The following is a 22,808-nucleotide window of genomic DNA, read 5'->3' on the forward strand; positions in this document are numbered from 1 at the left end:
TGCCAGAGACCATGCCAGAGACCATGACAGAGACCATGCCAGAGACCATGCCAGAGACCGTGCCAGAGACCATGCCAGAGACCATGGTCCATGCCAGAGACCATGGTCCATGCCAGAGACCATGCCAGAGACCATGCCAGAGACCATGCCAGAGACCATGGTCCATGCCAGAGACCATGCCAGAGACCATGCCAGAGACCATGCCAGAGACCATGCCAGAGACCATGGTCCATGCCAGAGACCATGACAGAGACCATGACAGAGACCATGCCAGAGACCACGCCAGAGACCATGACAGAGACCATGGTCCATGCCAGAGACCATGACAGAGACCATGCCAGAGACCATGCCAGAGACCATGGTCCATGCCAGAGACCATGACAGAGACCATGCCAGAGACCATACCAGAGACCATGGTCCATGCCAGAGACCATGCCAGAGACCATGCCAGAGACCATGGTCCATGCCAGAGACCATGACAGAGACCATGCCAGAGACCACGACAGAGACCATGGTCCATGCCAGAGGATGTGCCCTGCTAACCTGTCCGTCCTGTCACTGTCCCTCCTGTGTGGCTTACACTGTTGTGACACAGGCCATACTTGTTGTGTCTTATTTGTATCAGCACATTCTCCTCACACTGAACCTGCTGCTAACTGCTGTTTTGATTCCTAGCTGCCAGCGCAATCCTCCAATTTGACCCGCAGCAGTATCAGATATCTCCACAGACAGTGAAAAGAGGCAGCATTGTGAGGTTCTCCCCCCCCCTCTCTCTCTCTCTCTCTACCCCCCCCCCCCTCCCCTCCTCTGTAAAGCATTCTTTACATTGTTTTCTTGTTGTTGTTGAAGATGATGATGTCTTGTTTTCTTTGTCCAGGGACAAACCCTAACTAACCCATGACATCTTGATGAGTGAGGAGCGTGAGAAAGGTTGTGTGATGGACTGTCCAGATGAAAGATTTCACGTGAGGACATCTTGGCCGACAAATGAAGAAAAAATAAAATGCTTCCTAAGATGTCATTATTTAGCTGTGACAGGCTTAAATCGCTTGAGGTATGCTACATGTCTTTTCGTTCAAACATGTTGCCAAACTCTCCAGAGAGCTGTGTGTACACTGCCCAACCACTGGAGGGAGTTTAGGTTAATGAGGAGTTGTGGTGAATCAGCCTACAGCATTAATTATAATACATAATACTGTAGGTTGTTGCTCAAAACTAATTAGAACCAAAAAGGAAACAGCAAGGGATCCAACATGTTACTTTTTCTGATGGTTGCCAAGTGTCAGTGTGTCTGTTAATATGAGTCTTTGTGTGTGTGTGTGTGTGTGTGTGTGTGTGTGTGTGTGTGTGTGTGTGTGTCTGTCTGTTATCAGGGTGTCCTTGGGCCGTTCCCTCTCTCCTGTTCACGTGTGGCAGGCTGCTGGCCAGAAACAACAGAGAGAGAGAGAGAGAGAGAGAGAGAGAGAGAGAGAGAGAGAGAGAGAGAGAGAGAGAGAGAGAGAGAGAGAGAGAGAGAGAGAGAGAGAGAGAGAGAGAGAGAGAGAGAGAGAGAGAGAGAGAGAGAGAGAGAGAGAGAGAGAGAGAGAGAGAGAGAGAGAGAGAGAGAGAGAGAGAGAGAGAGAGAGAGAGAGAGAGAGAGAGAGAGAGAGAGAGAGAGAGAGAGAGAGAGAGAGAGAGAGAGAGAGAGAGAGAGAGAGAGAGAGAGAGAGAGAGACAGAGAGAGAGAGGGAGAGAGAGAGAGAGACAGAGACAGAGAGAGACAGACAGACAGACAGAGAGAGAGAGAGAAACAGACAGAGACTGTACTGTACATCTTACTGCATCTTATTGAGTGAACCTTTTTGAATTGCTTGATTTCTTGCTCTGTAAATTGTCTTGCAAAGCAATAGCAAAACGTTTAGACCTCCACAGAATAGACTGATGTCACAGTGGCGCACTCTGTAATTTGTATACAGAAACACCTCTATTCATCGCCCCTAAAAGACACTCTTATAATAATAATAATAATTATTATATGACACTGTTATTCATGGTAACCAAAATGACCAGAGGCCCCGTGCATTCCTCTGATCCTCCTCTTAGACACTTGAGTCGGCCTCTTTCTTCTTCCCATTGTGTGCTTTGTACATGTTGTTGCCCTCCAGCTATTTGCTTGGATAAAGGATATGATAGAATAGGATTTCGGATGAGGAAGTATCGATGTGAAATACGTCGTAATATTTGAAATGACCCTTCAGTTTAGAACTTCTTAATGACTTTTGTTTTTTTTAAACATTTTTGTTTTCCTTTGGCTCTTTTCACATGATTTTACAATAACACCACTGAGCTGTTTCAGGCAGCTAATCAGACATTGCTTAAATCTTTGCAAGTGATCCTGTAGACACTTTCCCCTCACAATATAGATCTGAAGACTAAGAAGACAAACAAGCTATGTAACAAATGTCTCCAGAGAACAGAAAAACACCACCATGCTGAAAAACAGTATCCAGGTTACAAACACAGTCCTTCATACCTCTGAACTACACTGCGACGTGATCCTGATTCTGTTCTTCTTCTCCTGTATAATGTCACACAAAACGGATATTTGGTTAGTCGGTTAAAGTTCACCAAAATAATTTCAATCAATTGTATATTAGACCAATAGATACAGCGGGTTGCAAAAATGTGGACACCCCTGGTTTAAATGTCTGTTACAATTCATCTTCAAGTGATTGAAAGCAAACCTGAACACTAAATGCAAAAAAAGTTAAACAAGACACCTTTCTGCACATTTTAAACCAAGGTTTCTTTTTATTTTCATTTTTCAGAGTTTTTAAAATGATATATTAAAAAAAAGGCCCCTGTGCAAAAGTTTGGGAACCCTTTTGGATTATTCTTTGTTACCTTTTGAGAAGATGATTACTAAGGCCCAGACCAAGGTGATTTACTCGTTAGGGCTTCAATGAGTCAGGTGAATATAATTCCAGGGTTGAACTATATATTCTGAAGTAACTCTAAGCCTTCTAAAGTATCCGACTGCGATGGCTGTTGTGTCTGGTGTTAAAAACCATGGGTTCCTCTAACAGTTGTCCAAGGATGTCAGAATCAAGGTAGCTCACTTCCACCAAGGAGAAGGCTACAAAAAACTCTCACAATGTTTCAAACTACCCATTTCCACTGTCAGAAACATCATCAGAAATGTTTAAATAAATGGAACAATTGAGGTCAAGGCAAGATCAGGTAGACCGAGAACATGTCAGATAGAATGGCCCAAGATCTGGTGAGAAATGCTCAGAAGAACCCACACATCACTGCAAAAGAGTAGCAGACACCGGTCTAGTTGTTCACAGGACAACAACACAGCGTACCTTAAACAAGACCTACATGGCAGGGTTGCCAGAAAGAAGACTTTCCTACGACCTCAACACAAAATTAAGTGTCTGAAGTATGCAAAAGAAAACCTTGAGAAACCTGAAGCCTATTGGAACAATGTGCTTTGGACTGACGAAACCAAAATGTAACTTTTTGGCCACAACCAAAGAACGTACAGTATGTTTGGAGAAAAAGGGGTGAAGCATTTGTAGAGAACAAGACATTCTAGAGGCTAATGTTCGAAGGTCAGGCCAGAAATGTAAGTTGAAGAGAGGTTGGGTATTCCAGCAAGACAATGACTCGAATAATATTTCTGAGCTAGAGGTGTTCTGCAAGGAAGGATGGGGAAAAAGTCCCAAAACAAGAACCGAAAGACTCTTAGCTGGCTACAGGAAGCGTTTGCAAGCTGTTATAGTTGCTCGAGGAGGAGCTCAAAGTAATAGCTGACAGGGTTCCCAAACTTTTGCACAAGGCCTTTTCCTTGTTTTATTATTTTGAAACTAAAAAGTTAAAAATAAAAAATAATCTTGCTTTAATATGTGATGAAATGTGTCATGTTTAACTTTGTACCATTTAGAGCAGGGGTCGGCAATTAGGTTTGGCCTCGGGCCAAAAACATTTTGAGCCACTAGATGGCGGGCCCGAACTTTTTTTTTTTTTTTTTTTTTTTTTTCCTAACACCAGGGGAGCCACCCCTCCTAAATTTCGTTGTTTGGTACCTGTACTGTAGCAATGACAATAAAGACCATTCATTCATTCCATTAATTCATTCATAAGTAATTGATTGTTAAAAAATGTGACACATTCTAATGCTTTGACTTTTCTTTCGAAAAATGTACACATCGCTAGTCAACTAACACAGCTTGTTTTGTGAGCCTGCTAACAATGTAAAGTAGTGTTGTAGTTAACTAGGTAACAATGTAAAGTAGTGTTGTAGTTAACTAGGTAACAATGTAAAGTCGTGTTCTAGTTAACTAGGTAACAATGTAAAGTAGTGTTGTAGTTAACTAGGTAACAATGTAAAGTAGTGTTGTAGTTAACTAGGTAACAATGTAAAGTAGTGTTGTAGTTAACTAGGTAACAATGTAAAGTAGTGTTCTAGTTAACTAGGTAACAATGTAAAGTAGTGTTCTAGTTAACTAGGTAACAATGTAAAGTAGTGTTGTAGTTAACTAGGTAACAATGTAAAGTAGTGTTGTAGTTAACTAGGTAACAATGTAAAGTAGTGTTGTAGTTAACTAGGTAACAATGTAAAGTATTGTTGTAGTTAACTAGGTAGCAGTCCAATCCATTACGTTGCAGTATTTTGGCTTGACTAGCAAGTTTGTGTTGTGATTCTCAACAACGTTGAAACGTAGTTTCACCCTTTTCCATAGTTTTGAATAATAAATGTGTGGACTGACGATGTAGCGCAGCCTAGCTTATTCTAATAATTATTTAACATACTTTCATTCTGAATGATTCCCCCCTCCTCCCAGACAAGGTCACATTATTATTGGATTGGTTGTTTGCGTGCCGGGTGAAGTTAGCTAAACATTTAACCTGCTAACTAGCAAGAGAAACATCATGTCACTCTCCAAAGGTGTAAAGAGGAAAGTTGACGGTGAAAACAGGGCATTTAAAGAGGAATGGACAGCGAACTATAATGTTCATCCTACCTGGTTTCATCAACGCAAAGCCGTTGTGAGACTCACATCTTCCGTGCTCACAATGTTCCCTTTCTATACATGCGAGTCGTCCTTTTCCTCAATGAATGTGATAAAGACGCACGAGAGGAATCGATTGATGCAAAAAAAAACTTGAGAACTGCCTGCGGATTAAAGTGACGTCCATATAACCAGATATCAAGCAAATACTGACCGATGGGAGATGCCACTTTTCACATTAAGTGAGTACCAAGCCTGTCGTTATTGTATTTAATAACCTAATTGTATTTTGTATATTTTGAATGAATGGCTCATTGTAATTATTATCCCTAATAGCGTGTTTGCTCTGTCGTTTCAGGAGCATAGGCCTATGCACCACCACCCCTCGCATAAGCGGATTACTTTTCTTTCTTTTCTTTTTTTCACCGATTTTGTTGTCAATGTTTTTCAGAATATTAAACTGAATTTGCTTTGTTACTGTTCATATGTGTGTTGCAGTCACATATACGTAAACATTACGTTTGAATTATTTACTGAGCTGGTGTTATTTTTTTCAAACCACACACGGCTATTTCAGCACTACACGTTGTCCACCTACTTATGATTCACTATGAGGGGTTCAGCGTCAGTGCGCTTCGGTGCACCCCGCTGCCTGATTGTCTGTCCCTGTGTCATTCACTCTCAACATGGATAAAAGTACAATAAGCATTATTCAGGTGGAGGTAGATTCTCTATTCGGACATTATAGGCGCTATATGTGGGACTGTCGGTCGGATATTGTAAAAAAAAAAAAAAAAAAAAAGTGGATTCTCCAAATATTCTGCTGGGCCAAATATTATTGGTGATGGGCCAGCAATGGCCCGCGGGCCGCCTATTGCCGACCCCTGATTTAGAGGTTAGGTATGCTACTTTTCACTTAGATATTAATTGCAAAAGGAATTTTGACTAGGGTTGCCCAGATTTTGCACCCCACTGTATACAATAATACCAATAGATAGACAATTCTAGATATTATATTACATATTTGCCATTGTTTACTTTCCGCAAGCATGAGAATTGAGAACAAATGTTCTGCCACCACTGAGGATACAGAATACTGTACTCTACCACCATGACCCATTTGGAGATGATCTATTGGACAACGGTGACAGGTCAAACATTAGCATTTGTGTCTTGGTTCATGTTCAAGGCCGTGCATAAGGTTTTGGAACAAAGGTGCTTTGAGTCCATTTAGGTGACACCATGACATAACATAGAGTGATCTTCTTTACATGGTTACGTAAGGCTTTTACAGTGGCAGTGTCAGAGTTATGTAAAGGTTACGTCTCCTAGGACTAGAAGATCATAATCTTGGTTCTATATGACATAATACAGTACGTTTGTGTAGCCTGTCCAATACTCTAACAGTACTGTAGAGGGTATGCCTAAGGTGTGCTCACAGAAAAAAAGCTTCCATTCTAGAGGGACCATTCTTTTCTAAGTCTGATACAATTCCTCTACTCTCTTTTGAAGCTTTCAAAAGTAGGGAGACCGGGGGAGACAAATGTAGTCTACTTTTACTCCTAAAACAAGCTAGAGTTATGAAACTCACTCAGTACATGCACAGATGTTCTCCTTGCATGAGCATCTGTCCCCAGTCTCTCCTAATAAAAAAGAAAGATACTGTAGCATTTATTTTATTTTTGGTTTATTTATACAAGTCATGACATCAGTGCCTACATATCAAACCCAGGTGTTCACAGATAGCTCTTCTTCTGAAAACTGAGAAGATGATGCAGTGGGTTTTGTACATGAGAATTCTGCTCATTCTGTCTCATAGATCGAGGTGCAGATGATGAGATCTAACATCTAATCATCAGTGACCATCTCACCATCATTGTGTGAGACTCCTGTCTCAGCGCCAGCTGGAAATCCGAGAGATGTCTCTGTGAATGCGTCCAGCGACATGTGAACCCTCCGACACATGCTGTGCTGTCACAGCCATTTAAACAGGGAGAGGGATGTCCCCTCCACCACTCTCACCACTTAGGCTCTCGTCCTCGGGGCCACTGGGAGGTGTTGGGCAGAGAACACTGGTTAGAAGAGAGGAGGAGAACACTGGGTTAAATGCCACTGAAGATGTAAGGTAAGCACACCTTTCCTACGGACACAAAAGGCCTGAGATGGGCAGGGTTGTGGTAACGGATAGAATTGGTTAATTCATGGTATAGTGTTCGGTTTACAGTGTTGCTTCCTGGTTGTGTTGGCACCATAAGAGAGTTGTGTAATAGGTGAGGTCACAGAGCTCCGGTGTTGGTTCAGTTTCACCTGTTAACACATACAGAGGCCAATATTGAATAATAATAATAATAATAATAGGAACCCCTTTCTGATTGATTCTATAAATACAGGAAAATGTTCAAGCTCACGGTCTCCTTTCTCCAGATGTTGTCATGTGGCAGTAGAGTAGTAGAGTAGCTCAAGTTGTATTGTTACGTCACATTACACAAGTGTAAGAGAGTAAAATGACTTTCCTTGACATTGCAGCACACAGACAAATAAGGAAATAAGGCAAGGTAAGTCAAGATAATAAAAAGTGGTTACAAGACATTGGATAATGGACAAGTGACACGTTGTGGGAGACAAATAAGACAGGACAGAATTTAACAGTACAAGTAGTAACAAAATTAAACAGTACAGAGTAGGAATGTCGTGAGTATCACTCTGTGTGCCTTCCTATCCAGGACGTTGTATCATCTTCCAGAGTTCAGTGGTAGCAACACAATCAAGCACGTTTCTGATTCCTGGTGTCTTTTGTTTGTTACATTTTTTTCTTCCCTTCCCTCTTTTTTACATAACCTACTTTCTGGCAGAGAGCGACTTATGAAAAACAGGTTGGGAGAGAGAGAGAGAGGCACCGGCCGCTGGTGCCGTGTTCCTGAGTTCTCTCCACTCCTGTAGAGAGGCACAGGGGCACGCTGGGAAAGCTAGTGACACGGCCACCCCACCCTCCCCCTTACAGAATGATGGGGTGAGGGACAGGCCGGGAGAAGAAGGGTGTTCACAGAGCAGAATGCCTCCAAAAGAAGCTAAACAATATGGCAACTTAGATTAGATTGTTGCTTTCTATTTTATTTTCTCTACAAAAGACAACAAGTTACAAAAAGAGTGTGTGCGGTAATATCTGGGTTAGCGCGTCTGGAACTGGAGCTTGAGGAGGTTATTATAACAGAGATCAACAATCCTGGAGGTTTAGAGGATTAGTCGTGTGAAACAGAATCCCTGTATTTTGACTCATCCGATGATTCGGGTGACACCATAGGAGGGAGGCCTGAATTGCTCCTTGAAAACCCGAACAATGGACATGAGCAGCCAGCACGTTTCTCTGCAGCTCAGAAAGGATTAGAATTTTCAAGGCAATCGTTATTCGCCTGCTGTACCATTCAGAGGGGGGCCCGTGGGTTTCTGCAATTGGAGGCCCCATGTTTAGGCTTGAATGTCTGTGTGTGTGTGTGTGTGTGTGTGTGTGTGTGTGTGTGTGTGTGTGTGTGAGTGTGTGTGTGTGTGTGTGTGTGTGTGTGTGCGTGTGTGTGACTCAAAGGTCATGTACAGTATTGACCTCACATCAGGTGTGTTTTTAGTTATTAAAAAATATGTATATTTCCTCTGATGGTAATAAACAAAGAACCCATATACATTCACAGCCACAGTACTGGTGACAGGTCTGTTTGTAATATGATAATTGTCTCCCCCCTTTTCCAATTAGCGATTTTAGTAAGGTCGGTCTACTTGAGATAAATTATTGTTGTGTTTCAGCATTATGCCTGTTTTTGCCGTTTCACAGAATCCTATTATGCCTGTAAAACACAAATTCTGAATTGTGTAATTTAAATGTAGCATTAGCATACATTAGTTTCAGTTTCATGATCACACAGTTACAGTGACTGCGGGTGGGAGTGACACTTACACACACACGCACACACACACACACACGCACACGCACACACACACACACTCACAGGGCCACAGCCACTGCCCTCTCTCCCCCACACATCCTCCCCCTGCGTCTGTACACTCCTTTAGATGAGCAGGACCGCACCTTCCTGAGCACTACCTGAAACTGGAGATGCTCAGGTACCTGTGAAGGGTTGGCTTTCAACCTTGTCTTTTTTTCATCTTCTTCTTCTTTACCCATAGGCAGGCACAGGGCGTTAGGAGATTAACATACCATGTTGTTGTCTTTATTGTTTTACGTGAGTCTTGTCAGTGAAGCTGGGTACATAGTCACAGGAGTTTAAGGAGATGAAAGACTTGGTACATGTAGAGCCGGATCAGTGTTTTTTTCTCTCTCTATTTCTACACAAGTTTTTCTGCGACAGTTGGACAACTGTTCTGTGAGCTACCTGCTATTTGAAATCCAAGGACAGTTTGGTTGGGGGGAAATCTATTTTCTGTTTTTCCCCGTGGTGGAAGAGAGCACCTTTTAACTCCAGGTATGTTATCTTAAGAAACATACTTGTTTTTGCTATCATTTATATTCTCTTACCAACCGAAAATTTGGATTTATTTCAAGCCAGTTATTAGGATGTTACTGTTAGTTGAATGACATTTTAATAAATGGCACAGCTGTTTGTTGTGTAAGTGTATTCATACTAATTAAGTCAAATGTGCCTTGGACATGAACAGTAATAATCTGAACCATTCTCCAATGTTTTAATCTAAAAATGACCATATAACCACAACAATAACAACTCCTGCCCTTACTAGGAAGCATTTTTACACTAGTGATTTAAGATATGCCTCTTCTGTCATATCTTAAGATTTTAAAGGGAACAAATTAAATCTGTAAAAAGGGGGATGATGTTACCCATGCAACTTGATAAGGGTCAGATAGACTTGCTGACAGATGCAATGAATCTGAAAGAAAAAGGGCTCTAAATTCCTTCCATTAGAGTGTGAAAGAGTGTTATTCTCTGGGGTTATCTCAGATGTATTTTTGTGGGGCCGAGATCTTTCAGCTATTTCTCAGCACAGGGAATACATGAGGGAGGGGAAGCGCAGGCGACACAAAAGGCGACATTATTCCCCGACGGATCTGCGCTACATCCCGCTATGAATGGAGTATTGAAAAACACAACATTGGGGACTAGATTATTTTTCATCCCTCATAACTGAACCATTTGTCCCAGCAGTTTCAAGCAGTTTGATAGAGCGGTGTGCAAATGGGATAACCATGGTGTTGCATAGCTCAGCTCCTAATTGGACAGACAATGACCTCTCTCATGGCCTCTGTGCCTCTCATTTCCACCTATAAAACCAATGCAATATACTTCCATACATTCAACAAAACAGGACAGATACGCAGTGATAAATCCTAGACCAGTGTTGTTTGTTTTTCTGCTGGTTGGGGTTGAGAGTGTTAGAGGACACCTCCCCCCCCTGCCCTGCAGTGCCTTATCCACTGGACAGCTATAGACATATTGACACTATAACTCATAGACTGAACCTGTACACTTATTCACGGGGGCAGGTGAATTTGAACTTGGCCCCTCTCTTACCCGCTTGCCCCCCTCCACCCACCCCTATTCTCCCAGGAGACGAGAGGCGCCCCTGTGGTGTCATCGGGTGCCTAAGCGTTTTGGAGAGTTCCAGTGACAGATTGCAGGAAGCAGCGTTTAGGCCTGACGACGGGGACCACAGACAGCAGAAATGTCTTTTTGTGCCCCTTGGGCTCGGAATGTCCACTATCTCCAGGGGCCAATATCAAATTCTCCCCTCATCATCCCCACACTGATACACATTCCAGGGTAAGGTCAGGGGGGCTTCTGGTTGAACAAAGACAAACAACTCTAAAGGGCTCTGCACACAGCGTGCGATTTCTGTTGTGCGTCAACGTTCCATTTTGAAGTTTGAATGGAAGTCTATGAGAACATCGCATTTACCCACACACGGCCCCGATTTTAATCGCACGGCGAACATTCGATTCCATTCATTTTGAATGGGACAAAGCACACGGCGTGCGAGTTTTGTCGCACTGTCAAATGAATGGAATCGAATGTTCGCCGTGCGATTAAAATCGGGGCCGTGTGTGGGTAAATGCGATGTTCTCATAGACTTCCATTCAAACTTCAAAATGGAACGTTGACGCGCAACAGAAATCGCACGCTGTGTGCAGAGCCCTTAAAGGGCCCTTAAAGGGCTCTGCACACAGCGTGCGATTTCTGTTGCGCGTCAACGTTCCATTTTGAAGTTTGAATGGAAGTCTATGAGAACATCGCATTTACCCACACACGGCCCCGATTTTAATCGCACGCGAACATTCGATTCCATTCATTTGACAGTGCGACAAAACTCGCACGCCGTGTGCTTTGTCCCATTCAAAATGAATGGAATCGAATGTTCGCCGTGCGATTAAAATCGGGGCCGTGTGTGGGTAAATGCGATGTTCTCATAGACTTCCATTCAAACTTCAAAATGGAACGTTGACACGCAACAGAAATCGCACGCTGTGTGCAGAGCCCTTAAAACGTAGTCAGGCAGACACAGGAGCAAAACAAGCATTTTCTCAGTTATAATTTACTTAAAAACATTCAGACGTTTAGACCTACCTCTTTATCGTACAAATTAGGCCTATAGGCAAAACGTTTTCTGAATTCAATAGTTAAATAAAAGCATGTTGAGATTTCATGACAAATAATAATAATAATAATAACGTGGATTTATATAGCGCCTTTCATAAAACCCAAGGCAGCTTTACAATTCTTTACAAAACGTCTCAGTTAAGCCCAGTTTACGCTCCTGCGTAAAATCGACGGCGTAGCCTTGCGTAGCCTACGGCGTAGATTAACGCGCTCCTCTCCAAAAATGTAACTACGCGTCAGTTTCTACGCAACCGTAAGCTCTGTGATTGGTCCGCTTGGTAGCACATGATTCCGACAAGATTCCGACTCTCTCGTCAGCCAAAATGCGGAAGCCATGACAGAAATGTCATTTACTTTTTCTGTAATTACTTATTAATAAAGATTTGAAAAATTATGATAACCATCGTATTATCTTAGTGTAATGTCATTTCAATGCATCATAGAACTTTTATTTACAACAAGCATACAAATAAAAAAAACGCTATTATGCCGCTTTGAGTAGAGCGCCCTATGGAAGCATCAGGCACAGCCTTCCTATAAGGAGCGCGATTCACATTTACGAGATGTACAATCCTGTCTATTTAGAAATAAATTATTAGTTACAGGGAGCCCCATGGCTGTTCGTTTGGTTTAAATTATATTTATGACAGACATATTTAATGTTAAGTTATCTATAAGAACTGTGATTGTTCCGCTTGGTAGCGTCACATTCCGACTCTCTCGTAAATGCGGAAGTCATGACAGAAATGTCATTTACTTTTTCTGTAATTACTTATTAATAAAGATTTGAAAATGTATGATAACCATCTTATTATCTTAGTTTACTGTCATTTCAATGCATTATAGAACTTTTCTTTACAACAAGCATAACAAAAATACGTTTTTTGATCGCTATTATGCCGCTATGAGTACACCGACCGTCGGCATTGTCAGAATGATAGCTAACCGGAAGAGGCACAGCACAGGGGCATAGAAAACACACTGCCACCTAGCGATGTGACGGTGTAATTGCAGAGCGACCTACGCAGAAGTGCGAGACCCCTTACGTAGGCTACTCGCGTAAATTCGACGCAGAAGCTTAATTCGGCCTTTAGTCCTGTATTATTATTTCATGAGTATATTTGAACCAAAGTCTTGAATATAGTTGGCAAGAGCACGAGCAAGCAATGTCAAGCCAGTGAACCATCCATCTTACTTTTATGAGAAACCAGAATGTCTGGCTGTGTTCAGTCCATCCAGTATGACACAGCATTTAATCTCATAACACAGCCATCCCCCTTACCTATCAGTACAGGATGACTAACATGCTGAAACTCAACAGAACGTAGATATTCTATAATGGGACATACAGTCCCCTAGTCTGCCTTTTTATTCAGTGTTGCACGTTAATCTATTTTTCAGTTATATTTGTGCCTAGTTTTCCTCTCATTTCCAATGGGGGCAGAGAAGTCCTTTTACATTACCTCCAAAGCACCAAAACGTGCTTATCTGACTGGCTTTGAATCTGAGCATCTAATTCAAGGCTGAAACCCACTAAAGAACATATCATTGTCCTAACTCATCTCTGTATGAAAGTAGAGAGAATGTCACCTGTTCTGTTAGGGTGGCTCGCCTCCACTGCCACCAGGGTGAGGCACGGCAGCCATTTTGTGCCAGCACACTCACCACAGGGCAGAACGCTCTCTCTGTGCCCAGCGTTTTAGCGGCCAGGGTGCACTGGGGTGGCAGTGGGCGGACAAGGCCAGGCCTGGGGATATGGGCCGGCTTCACGCTTCAGCTGGTCCTGGTGCACTCTGGGAGTTGGGCCTGAGCCAATCGATGGGTCTGAGCCTAACACACTAAACAGCACGACTTCCCCACACCTCGCCATCACCATCAGTGGCACACACACACCAGTTTCAACACAGTGCAAATCAAATGGTCTTTAGAAAACGATTGATTCTCTAACTACAAGCTTCCCTTCCCCGAGGCCTCATAATATCATCAATACTGACTGTCACTACAGTCATTTGTCTGCAGGGGCTTTGCAGTTGCCATTGTTGTATTTTTTTTCAAGGGAATCTGTCCATTAGAGAAAACAATCCAATACCATGTTGAGGGTACTCTGAATAGGGAGTAAAAGTGGCATTATCGGTTGCAACTAGACTAGTTAGAACAGAGGAGAGCACCAGTCTTTGGAGGTTGAGGGACCATTTGAACAACGGAGAGACAGAGGAGAGAGAGACAAGAAGAACAAGGGGTGAGGGAGACCGTAGTGAGAGAGAGAGAGACCACGGTACGCTGAGTGTGAGTGTAAGTGTGAGTGTGAACGTGTATGTTTGTGTTTCAACCCATCCAGGAGGATCCTCAGACAGACCGCCATGCGTGCAGCAGAGAGCATGCGCAGGGGCTGGAAGCCTGCCGCCTGGCTCCTGGTGTGTCTCCTGGTGACTGTCAGTATGCTGCTGCGGCTCGGTGAGCGGCGGGGGGCCTTGAGGAGGGGGGGGGGGGGGGTAGGTGGTAGGTGAGGTGGGGTAGAAGGGACTTTGGGCTGGGTGGGTGGGTTGTGGTAGACACTACCCAACACTCCAACAGCACAAGGAGCTCCCCCTCCTAGCTGTCCGTCTGTCGACAAAATAGTATTTTTTTTGGTTTTCTATTTGTGTTTAATGGATGAAAAACACTCTATCGCTCTCACTGCATCCTCGTTACTGAATCAACTTGTCAACACCCAGTGCCTTCGTAACTCTCAAGGATCACAGACCATGATGTGTGTTTTTTAATATAACGTCCCAGATGGAGAGGTAAAGGTAAAGTAGCTAACTCATAGCTCAGATTGAACCAACTCAAAGTGGTTGGATGAATTGATGCGGTGAATTTGGTGGGTCCCACTACCACAGGGTCCCTCACAGAGGCTGTTATCTCTCTGGTTCCCTAGACGAGACCTCTGAGGAGAGGGACTGTGACACATGAGAGGGTTGAGATGAAGGCACTAGAACACGTGTCTTTATAGAGCTTAAGCACCTGGTGTACCTGGCTGGGACAGAACGCCCTGTAGATAAGTGCCTTTGTGTCCAAACTACAGTACGTCTCCACTGTGTTTACCAGTCCTGCTGTGAAAACTGCCCTGCAGTTCTTTTGAACAGAGACAGGGAGTGAGTCCTTATCGATTCTACTAGTTTGGACATTATGGATCACCTCCCTATCAATAGAATATTTACAAACCTCACACAGCGGATGTTTTGTAATTATACATTTGAGAGATTACTATTTTTTTGTTCGTTTATAACGATTTGTATCTTCTAATTTCAGGAGATATCAACATGACAAGACGAGCCCTCGTATCCAGTGAGTATATGTCCTTATGATCTTTACTTTCATGACGTTCCTGCTCCCAGCTGGTTACAGTCCTGTGTCACTTATAGATACAAAACATACAACAACAAGCATTCCAATACCAATATATTGCTGATACCCAACACAACTGTTTACGTGAATGCCTGGTTTTCAATGACCAAAACATTCAATGGAGAAGCCTGTGAATTGGGCTATTTTGGGTGTGATGTTAAGAAAAGCCCCTTCGCTGTTTGTCTTTTGTGAGGTCGCGAAACCCAACACCAGTATCTAGGCTTGATAGAGTACGCAGGAGCGACGTCACTTCTGGGTCAACACTTTGCATATTTGATTTTATGGACAGGGCTGCCAAGTTTCACCAAAAGTTTGGAGTGAGATTTGGCGGTGGAGCGACCCAAAACTGTGCACGTTTTGGCAGCGGCGGCCCCTCTCTCCCACCCAATTATTTGTGCTAGTTTCCTGCAATTTTACATGTTGTTCATAATAAACCAGCACAACAAATGAAAATAATGAACATTTTATAAAACAAGACAAAATATGAAATCTTAATAAACAGCCTACAGACTCTAAAAGAACATTGGGCCCCATCAACAGGACTCAGCCCCTTGGTCAGAAGCAGAAAGACCCTTGGTCATCATCTTATACATATAGTGCATTGCTCATAGATGGCTATCATGTTATACAGTACATACCAGGGTTTTTCCTGGGTCAGAATGAGGGCCTGGTGGTTGATCTTGTGCGCGCGCAGCGCTCCCCAATTTTTTTTGAGGGACCCCCAATTGTTGTATTTGTATTGTAAATTGTAATTATTCTTATTAATGTACCATGTACCTGGTTATGTTACAGTAGAGAAACAAAAAACAGTTACCAAAACGGAGTATTTACTAGCTAATTGGCAAAAGATTGGCGTGGTGCAACTGAAATTAGTAAACAACTAGTTTGAAACTAGCTAGTAACAACTAGGGGTTTAGTAACTACTAAATGCCTGCATTTAGTAATGACTTACGCCAAATTGGTGCAACCCAGTCCAGTAGGCTACCAGATACGATGTTGTAATGTATGCACATATTTTGCTACCACGGTTGCCAGATGGAATTGACAATGTCCAGCCCAACCGGTCTAAAAGCTGCCGAATCCACCCGTCCAGTACCAAAAGTAGCCCAATCTGGCAACACTGCTTGCTACGTTCTTGCAGCTCGCGTGAACACAGGTTCTTCCATCAGCGCTCGCCTGCCGCTTCGATTGCAGACTCAAGTTAACGCGCGTGCAGAAAGATGCCACGAAACTCATGTCCGGTAGCTTTCTTTCAAGGAATTTCAAAAATAAAAGTCCCGTAAAACAAATAGTTTTTTTCGCCGTGAGAAATAGAGATGCGGTGTGAGAGCGTGAGAACTGGTTGAAATGCGTGAGTCTCACGGCGATTGCGTGAGACTTGGCAGCTCTGTTATGGATGTGATTTTATTTCAATGATCAAGCTGAACAGCGCTTATGGCGGCCTAACGTTCAACTGGATAAATTCGTATAAGTAGAGACTCTGTACATTACGTGAAGCTAACTTGATGCAAACGCATATTAGCAAAATAACACCTAATTTTACAATCCATAAATGCAAACACGTATTACCTAGCACCGAAAATTCATTAAAAACACACAGCCTACACATTATACTTCAGATTATTTCGCAATATCAAAACTCGGAAATGACCGGGAAAAAGACTAACCGTGTTCACACCGGCATAGTGTCTGGAAGCCAGTCTTCACGTCCTATGGGCTATTACTATTATTATTATTATTATTATTATTATTATTATTATTATTATTATTATTATTATTATTATTATTATTATGTGGTTACTTGCCTTAAATCTTCCCCAGACGTCCGTTGGACTGCACTGGCTATAGATATTTATTTAGCCTGTGGAACTTGTGGTTTGTCAGTAGAAGTGTATGTCTGTAGAAGACACTCTCTATTTTCTTTTCCCTTCTCGAATTTCTGAAATGCTGGAAGCATTATTTCAAGATGTCCTGAATGATCTGGTACAAATGGCAAGAGACTAGCCCTTACTTAGCTTACTTAGAGATAGCCAACGTAAAGACTCAAACTAGTTAAACTAGACTCTAAACTAGTTCATGGGACAAGAAAACGTGCAAGAAACTGTAAGCCTAGGCTATATGTTACACCACTGAGCGCGCTCAAATTACCTGTATGAAAGATCTGGGGATTTTCGGCTTGAACCGGAAGTAAGTGTGTGCTCATAGAGCAACATGCTCCACCAGAACGTTCAGATGTCAGGACAGACTACTACAGACTATCCGGTTGTTAAGTCTGACGTCAAATGTGACGTTTTGCAATTTCCGGGTCCAAACCAGAAATTCCCTGCACCAGAGTACCAGTGTACTACAGCGGTAGAAGGACAGTTCAATCGTTCTTTAGACTCAGATCTATTCATACAACAAGGGACACAGCGCTTTCCCGTTTTCCCCATATTGTCAGGGTATTTGAGCCTCGGAAAAGCGCTATATAAATATAATTAATTATTATTATTATTGCGGCATTTCGAAGACAGCGCCTCAGCCAACTTTGGACCCGGAAACACGTCACGACTTAACAACCGGATACTGCCATGCTGAGGGGATCACACAGAGGTTGTGCTACTCAGTCGACGCCACATCCTTTTGATAAGTTTTGTTTGTTAGTGTTGGTTATACTGGTTATGATATGGTTGATATTAAACAAAAAACTAGAGAATAGGTTTTAATAGGGGTCAGAAAATGTAAATAAAGAAAAGGCCTTGGCATTTAAAAAAAACAACTAATATGTATAGATAAGTTTGTTAAATTGGTTTCCCCTCTCAAAACAAAACATCCCAAGTCCATGCAGGAATGTGCAAACCTTACGTACATATTTCTGGTGGGACTGTAGCAGGTAGGCTACATGGGCTAAATAGGCTTCCTGTTGCGTTTCAAGCTGGGTCTAGGATTACAGGAAAATAGATATAGTAGATATAGAGTACAGTAACTACGGAGGGCCAAGAACCTCCTTTCAACAAATAATTTGACCAAAGTCTCTCTCTCTCTCCCTCTCCCTTTTTTCCAGCCAATAGCACGGCGTCCTCTATGAAGACACATTCTTCACAAGGTAGGCATGTGCTGGACCCCCGCCAGCTCTCACCACATCCCCCACACCTCCTGAAACACCCATGTTCAACCAAACATGTCCACATCCAATACATGAACAAAGTAAAATGTGAAGTTGTGAAGAGGCAGGGAGAGAGGAGGCGAGGGGAGAGATGGCACATCAGCACCCGGGGGCAAACAGAAACAAGGTCACTTCCCCTCGTTCTCCATTTACCTAATCCCCCTCAATTACTTATTTGCTCTGTGCTCTCCTCTCCATCTAGCTCCAGTCCACGGAGTCATGTGGCTTATTTAGTCTTATTTAGTTCCTTAAGTTGGAGGGGATTAGGCCCTATTCTAAAAGGATTCTTGTCGCTATTAACTATCATTATATCAGAGCCATGCTAATCTGTTCCCCCATTTCATTATTTTTTCCAGACGGTAACGCACACTACCATAATGTCCGACAGACAGTAGGTCTTTTATGTGCCTGCGTGCCGTTGATTTTTTTCAGAGAAATAAAAAAAAAAACTCTGCAACAATACATTTTACCAAGTATCTCTCCCAGAAAAGGAATCACAGTTGGTATGCAAGCAGTACAATTAACCATGTGGAGAGAGTGAGTGTGTTTCACACTTTATTTTTTCAGCACTTTTGATGCTGTCACTCTCATAAAGAGATCTTGTGCAGTTGTTAGCAAAAACAGTCAGGAAGAAGCTGAAGGAATTTGAACAAATTGTCATCTCACTGAAAGTGGGGAAAAAAGCAAACAGGATGTTGTGGTCGGGTAGCTTGATAGCAGAATGGCATCACAGTACAGCCACGTTCATGAGGCTGGAATGGGAGAGGGTTAACCCTAACCCTTAATGAAGTGTCTGATCATGTGTGTTGGGATATCCCATGGTGCAGTGCGTCTGGTGAACGGGCGTAACAGGTGTGAGGGTCGCGTGGAGGTGCTCCACAACGACTCCTGGGGCACCGTGTGTGACGACAACTGGGACATGGTGGACGCCAACGTGGTGTGTCGTCAGCTGGACTGCGGCCTGGCCGTGGCCGTGGGGGGCAGCTCTCTGTTCGGCCAGGGCGCCGGGCCCATCCTGCTGGACAACGTGGACTGTAAGGGAGGGGAGACGGACCTGAGCCAGTGTGGGAGTCTGGGCTGGGGCATCCACAACTGCTACCACTACGAGGACGTGTCGGTCACATGCAAAGGTAGGAACTTTTACTGTGACCCTCAGGATTGCTGAGGTATAAAGGCCCTACCTGTAATATCTGTAACGACCTCATAGTGAATAAACTGTTGACTTATTTCGAATACTAATTTCACAGCTACACAGCGAGCAGATCAATGAGAAGTACTGTCCAATATTGACTAATGTTTTGATCTGCAAACTTAGGGTCAGGGAGGGGATAAGGGGATACATCCACAGTGACAAAAAGAATAACTGTCGTTCCCCCCCGTGTGTTGGCAGACACGGTGATGTTGGAGTCACAAGGCCACGAGGGGCCCACCACGCCATCCAGGAGGAACGCAGGGTTGAGTAAGTCATCCCTTGTTTTTGCCACTTCTCCGCACCCCGAAATCTAGATATACTTAAAGTATCCAGAGTAGATTTGTCCTACAAACACACTTCGATTTAGACTTAGTCATCTAAAAATGAATTAGACCCCTATACTTTCTTTTATTTATTTATTTGTTTCTTTTTATTTTACTACTCTACCTTTTCAGTTTGTAAAGCGTCTTTGAGTGTCTAGAAAAGCGCTATATAAGTCTAATGTATTATTATTATTATTATTATTATTATTATTATTATTATTATTATTATTATTATTATTATCCCTCTTCAACTTGGTTCAGTGTTCAGTCCATTGAGTTTGGACACCTGAGTACCATGCACGGTATATCACAGAAGCAGTCCTAGGGGAATAACATGAGGAAAAAAGTAACATAGGACAAAAAAAGAGAAGAAATTGGCTAGGTTTTTAAGCATACCGGTAGTGTTGAGGAACTCAACTAAAGAAACTCGTCAAATGCACTTAAAAATGAAACGGACATACGTATGTCAACAGGAACAGGTATGTTTAATCAACTGTAGTCTTCTGCTTTAAGAAACAGGATGAAGAAATCAGCAATTTCTCAGTTTCCTCTCAAAACACACAATCACACTTCAGGAGACACGGCCCAATGCGGTACGGAAGGACTTCAAAGTCATTCCTACTGTGGTGTAAAAAAATAAAACGTGTCTTCTGTAGACATCATGTACAGTTGCATTACGGCTCTAAATGCTTCAGAACGTTCTAGGTCTGCTTCGTTGAGGGCCGGGTCACCTTTTGTTGCGGCCTCCCCTTTGTTTTTTCCTTTCAGTCCCAAGTGGGTCATCAGACACCCACCCCGGCTCCGACTTTCGGAAAATCGTCAATATCCGCTTGGGTACTCCAAAGAAAGTCCTGAATCCCACAGGGAATGTTTGGGGCTACATAGATACTGACGTAGATTCCTTAGGCGGCTGAACCTAGGGAGGGGCATTGTAGGTGGAGGATACATGAGAACATCTATTGTCTATTCTGGCGTGTTTTGTTCATCCATGCCACAAAATGACTACATCCATGTAGCTGTAACTATAGGACCACCTCTATACCAACCAACACCCTTTAACTCCTGTTAACACTGAGTAAAGGCTCGTACTCAAACTCAGAGGGACAAACAACCTCGCTTTAACACACATGAATACAGTACACCCTGAATATTAAAGTGGTTTTATTATTGGTTATCAATGCTATACAGTCCACATATGAAACGAAAAATTCTTAACATAAGGGATAGGGTTAGGGTTAGGGTCCTAGAAAAGCTAAAATGTGTGTCATTCAATTCAATCAAGGCTTTGATAGAGTCAGTGTGTGTATTGATGAATCTCTCCCCCCCCCCCTATCCTAGGAGATGGTACGATCCGGCTGGTGGGTGGACTGGACCACTGCCAAGGCAGAGTGGAGATCTACTACCGAGGGAGCTGGGGGACGGTGTGTGATGATGACTGGGGGATGAGAGATGCAGGAGTGGTGTGTCAGCAGATCGGCTGTGGCCACGCCGTGTCCTCCACCACCAACGCCTACTTTGGCTACGGCACAGGCCTGATCCTATTGGACAATGTCAACTGCAATGGCTATGAGCATCAGCTGACCAAATGCTACAGCCTGGGCTGGGGCATCCACAACTGTGGTCACCATGAGGATGCTGGGGTCATCTGCTCCAGTAAGATGCTGTTTCATACTGACATGTTTACAGCCCTGTACAGACAGGCAGATCTAATGGGGTTTTCTAAAACATATATTCTTATGTCCTAGTAGTCAATAGGCACCGGCTAGGTCACCGGCCGGTCACACATACACACACACACACACACACACACACACATACACACTCTCACATACACACACACACACACACACACACACACATACACACACACACACACACACACACACACACACACACACTCTCTCTCTCTCTCTCTTTTACGAGAAGATTCTTCAAGACAGACAGACAGACAGACAGACACACGCACACACACACACACACAGACAAATACACACACATATTCATCCTAGCATGTCACAGAGACCTAACATGTCCACCATGTCTGTGTGTGTTCTCTGAAGGCTCGGGGTCCACCACTATGCTGCCCATGAACACCGACACCATAAACCCCAGGGGCTTCTTCCAGACTGTCAGCACTGCAGGTAAAAACTGGATCCAACACTGTGGTACTGTGGTAGCAGTAACAAAACAGTTGCCGTATAACATTAGCAGCGCAGTAGGTTGTAGGTATTACAATGAAGTTCTTAGAGAGATCCGTCCCAATATACTTTTCCATTTGACACTCATTATTATGTGCTAGGGCCCCAAATGAACCTCACGGATGCACTGCTATCTTTAAGGCCAGCAGAGGGTGCTGTTCTTCATCAGTGACCTGACAATTTGTTACTCAACAGCGCCACACAAATATTGTGGTGATAAATGAAACAACATAACCCTACCTCTCATCTTATTCTCTCCAAAGCACGTACAACCCTCAGCTGTAAGTGCATGTTAACGTGAAGCTATCCAATGGTAACTCTTGTGTTCTATCTCTTCTATCCTAGTGACGGATGGTACAGTAGCAGTCAGTACTGAGACACCCATGACTACCACCACAGCTGCCATGACAACAAGAGGTAATACCCAACGTGATAATAAACCCTATGTAAGGCCTACATAGAGCACAGAGTATGCTATCCATCACCGAATGTAGCATTATCATTCATATTATTTCTATATAGAAGGACATTTACTCGTAAGTTATTTGTGAAGCATCTAGGCTGATTTGTAAGCTTTCTAGAGGGTACTCCTGAATATTACTATTGTTCTCGGGAACGTGACGTCACGGTTGCTATGTCCGCCCACTGCCGCCATATTCTTTGGTATATCATTTTTTATTTGTTATTTGGTATATATCATTTCGTTATCATTTTCGTTAGCTATCTCGAAGCATGACGTACAGAAAACGTAAACACTCGGAGGCGCTATAATAAAGTCAACGGTTAGGTGAGCAAAGAACATGGCGTCCGTATCCCACAATGCAGCGCTGTGACGTCGATTCCCGAGCTTAATAATGAAGCGTTTTCTCCACACCTTTTCTGATATTTTGTTCCGGGTGTGTTCCTTTCCTCCGTCCCTCCCTGTTGTAGAGCGGCCTACCATCCG

At 43.2% G+C, this 22,808-nt stretch overlaps 1 protein-coding gene across 1 annotated transcript in view; it reads left to right on the forward strand.

The window, feature by feature from the left end:
• Positions 1 to 420: 420 nt before the first annotated feature.
• Positions 421 to 22,808, forward strand: part of LOC308174384 (scavenger receptor cysteine-rich domain-containing group B protein) — a gene marked incomplete at both ends in the record, with an annotated part of 24,300 nt that continues 1,912 nt past the window's right edge. The window contains 8 exons of the mRNA XM_080549463.1: positions 421 to 569; positions 13,956 to 14,071; positions 18,977 to 19,279; positions 19,540 to 19,608; positions 21,003 to 21,317; positions 21,725 to 21,805; positions 22,208 to 22,279; positions 22,793 to 22,808. The exon at positions 22,793 to 22,808 is cut by the window's right edge and continues 299 nt beyond it. Coding sequence (XP_080405589.1) covers positions 421 to 569; positions 13,956 to 14,071; positions 18,977 to 19,279; positions 19,540 to 19,608; positions 21,003 to 21,317; positions 21,725 to 21,805; positions 22,208 to 22,279; positions 22,793 to 22,808 — 1,121 coding nt within the window. The remainder of the gene's footprint in view (positions 570 to 13,955; positions 14,072 to 18,976; positions 19,280 to 19,539; positions 19,609 to 21,002; positions 21,318 to 21,724; positions 21,806 to 22,207; positions 22,280 to 22,792) is intronic.

Source organism: Nansenia antarctica, assembly GCF_963989245.1.
Source record: "Nansenia antarctica genome assembly, chromosome: 20".
Classification (NCBI taxonomy): Eukaryota; Metazoa; Chordata; class Actinopteri; order Argentiniformes; family Microstomatidae; genus Nansenia; species Nansenia antarctica.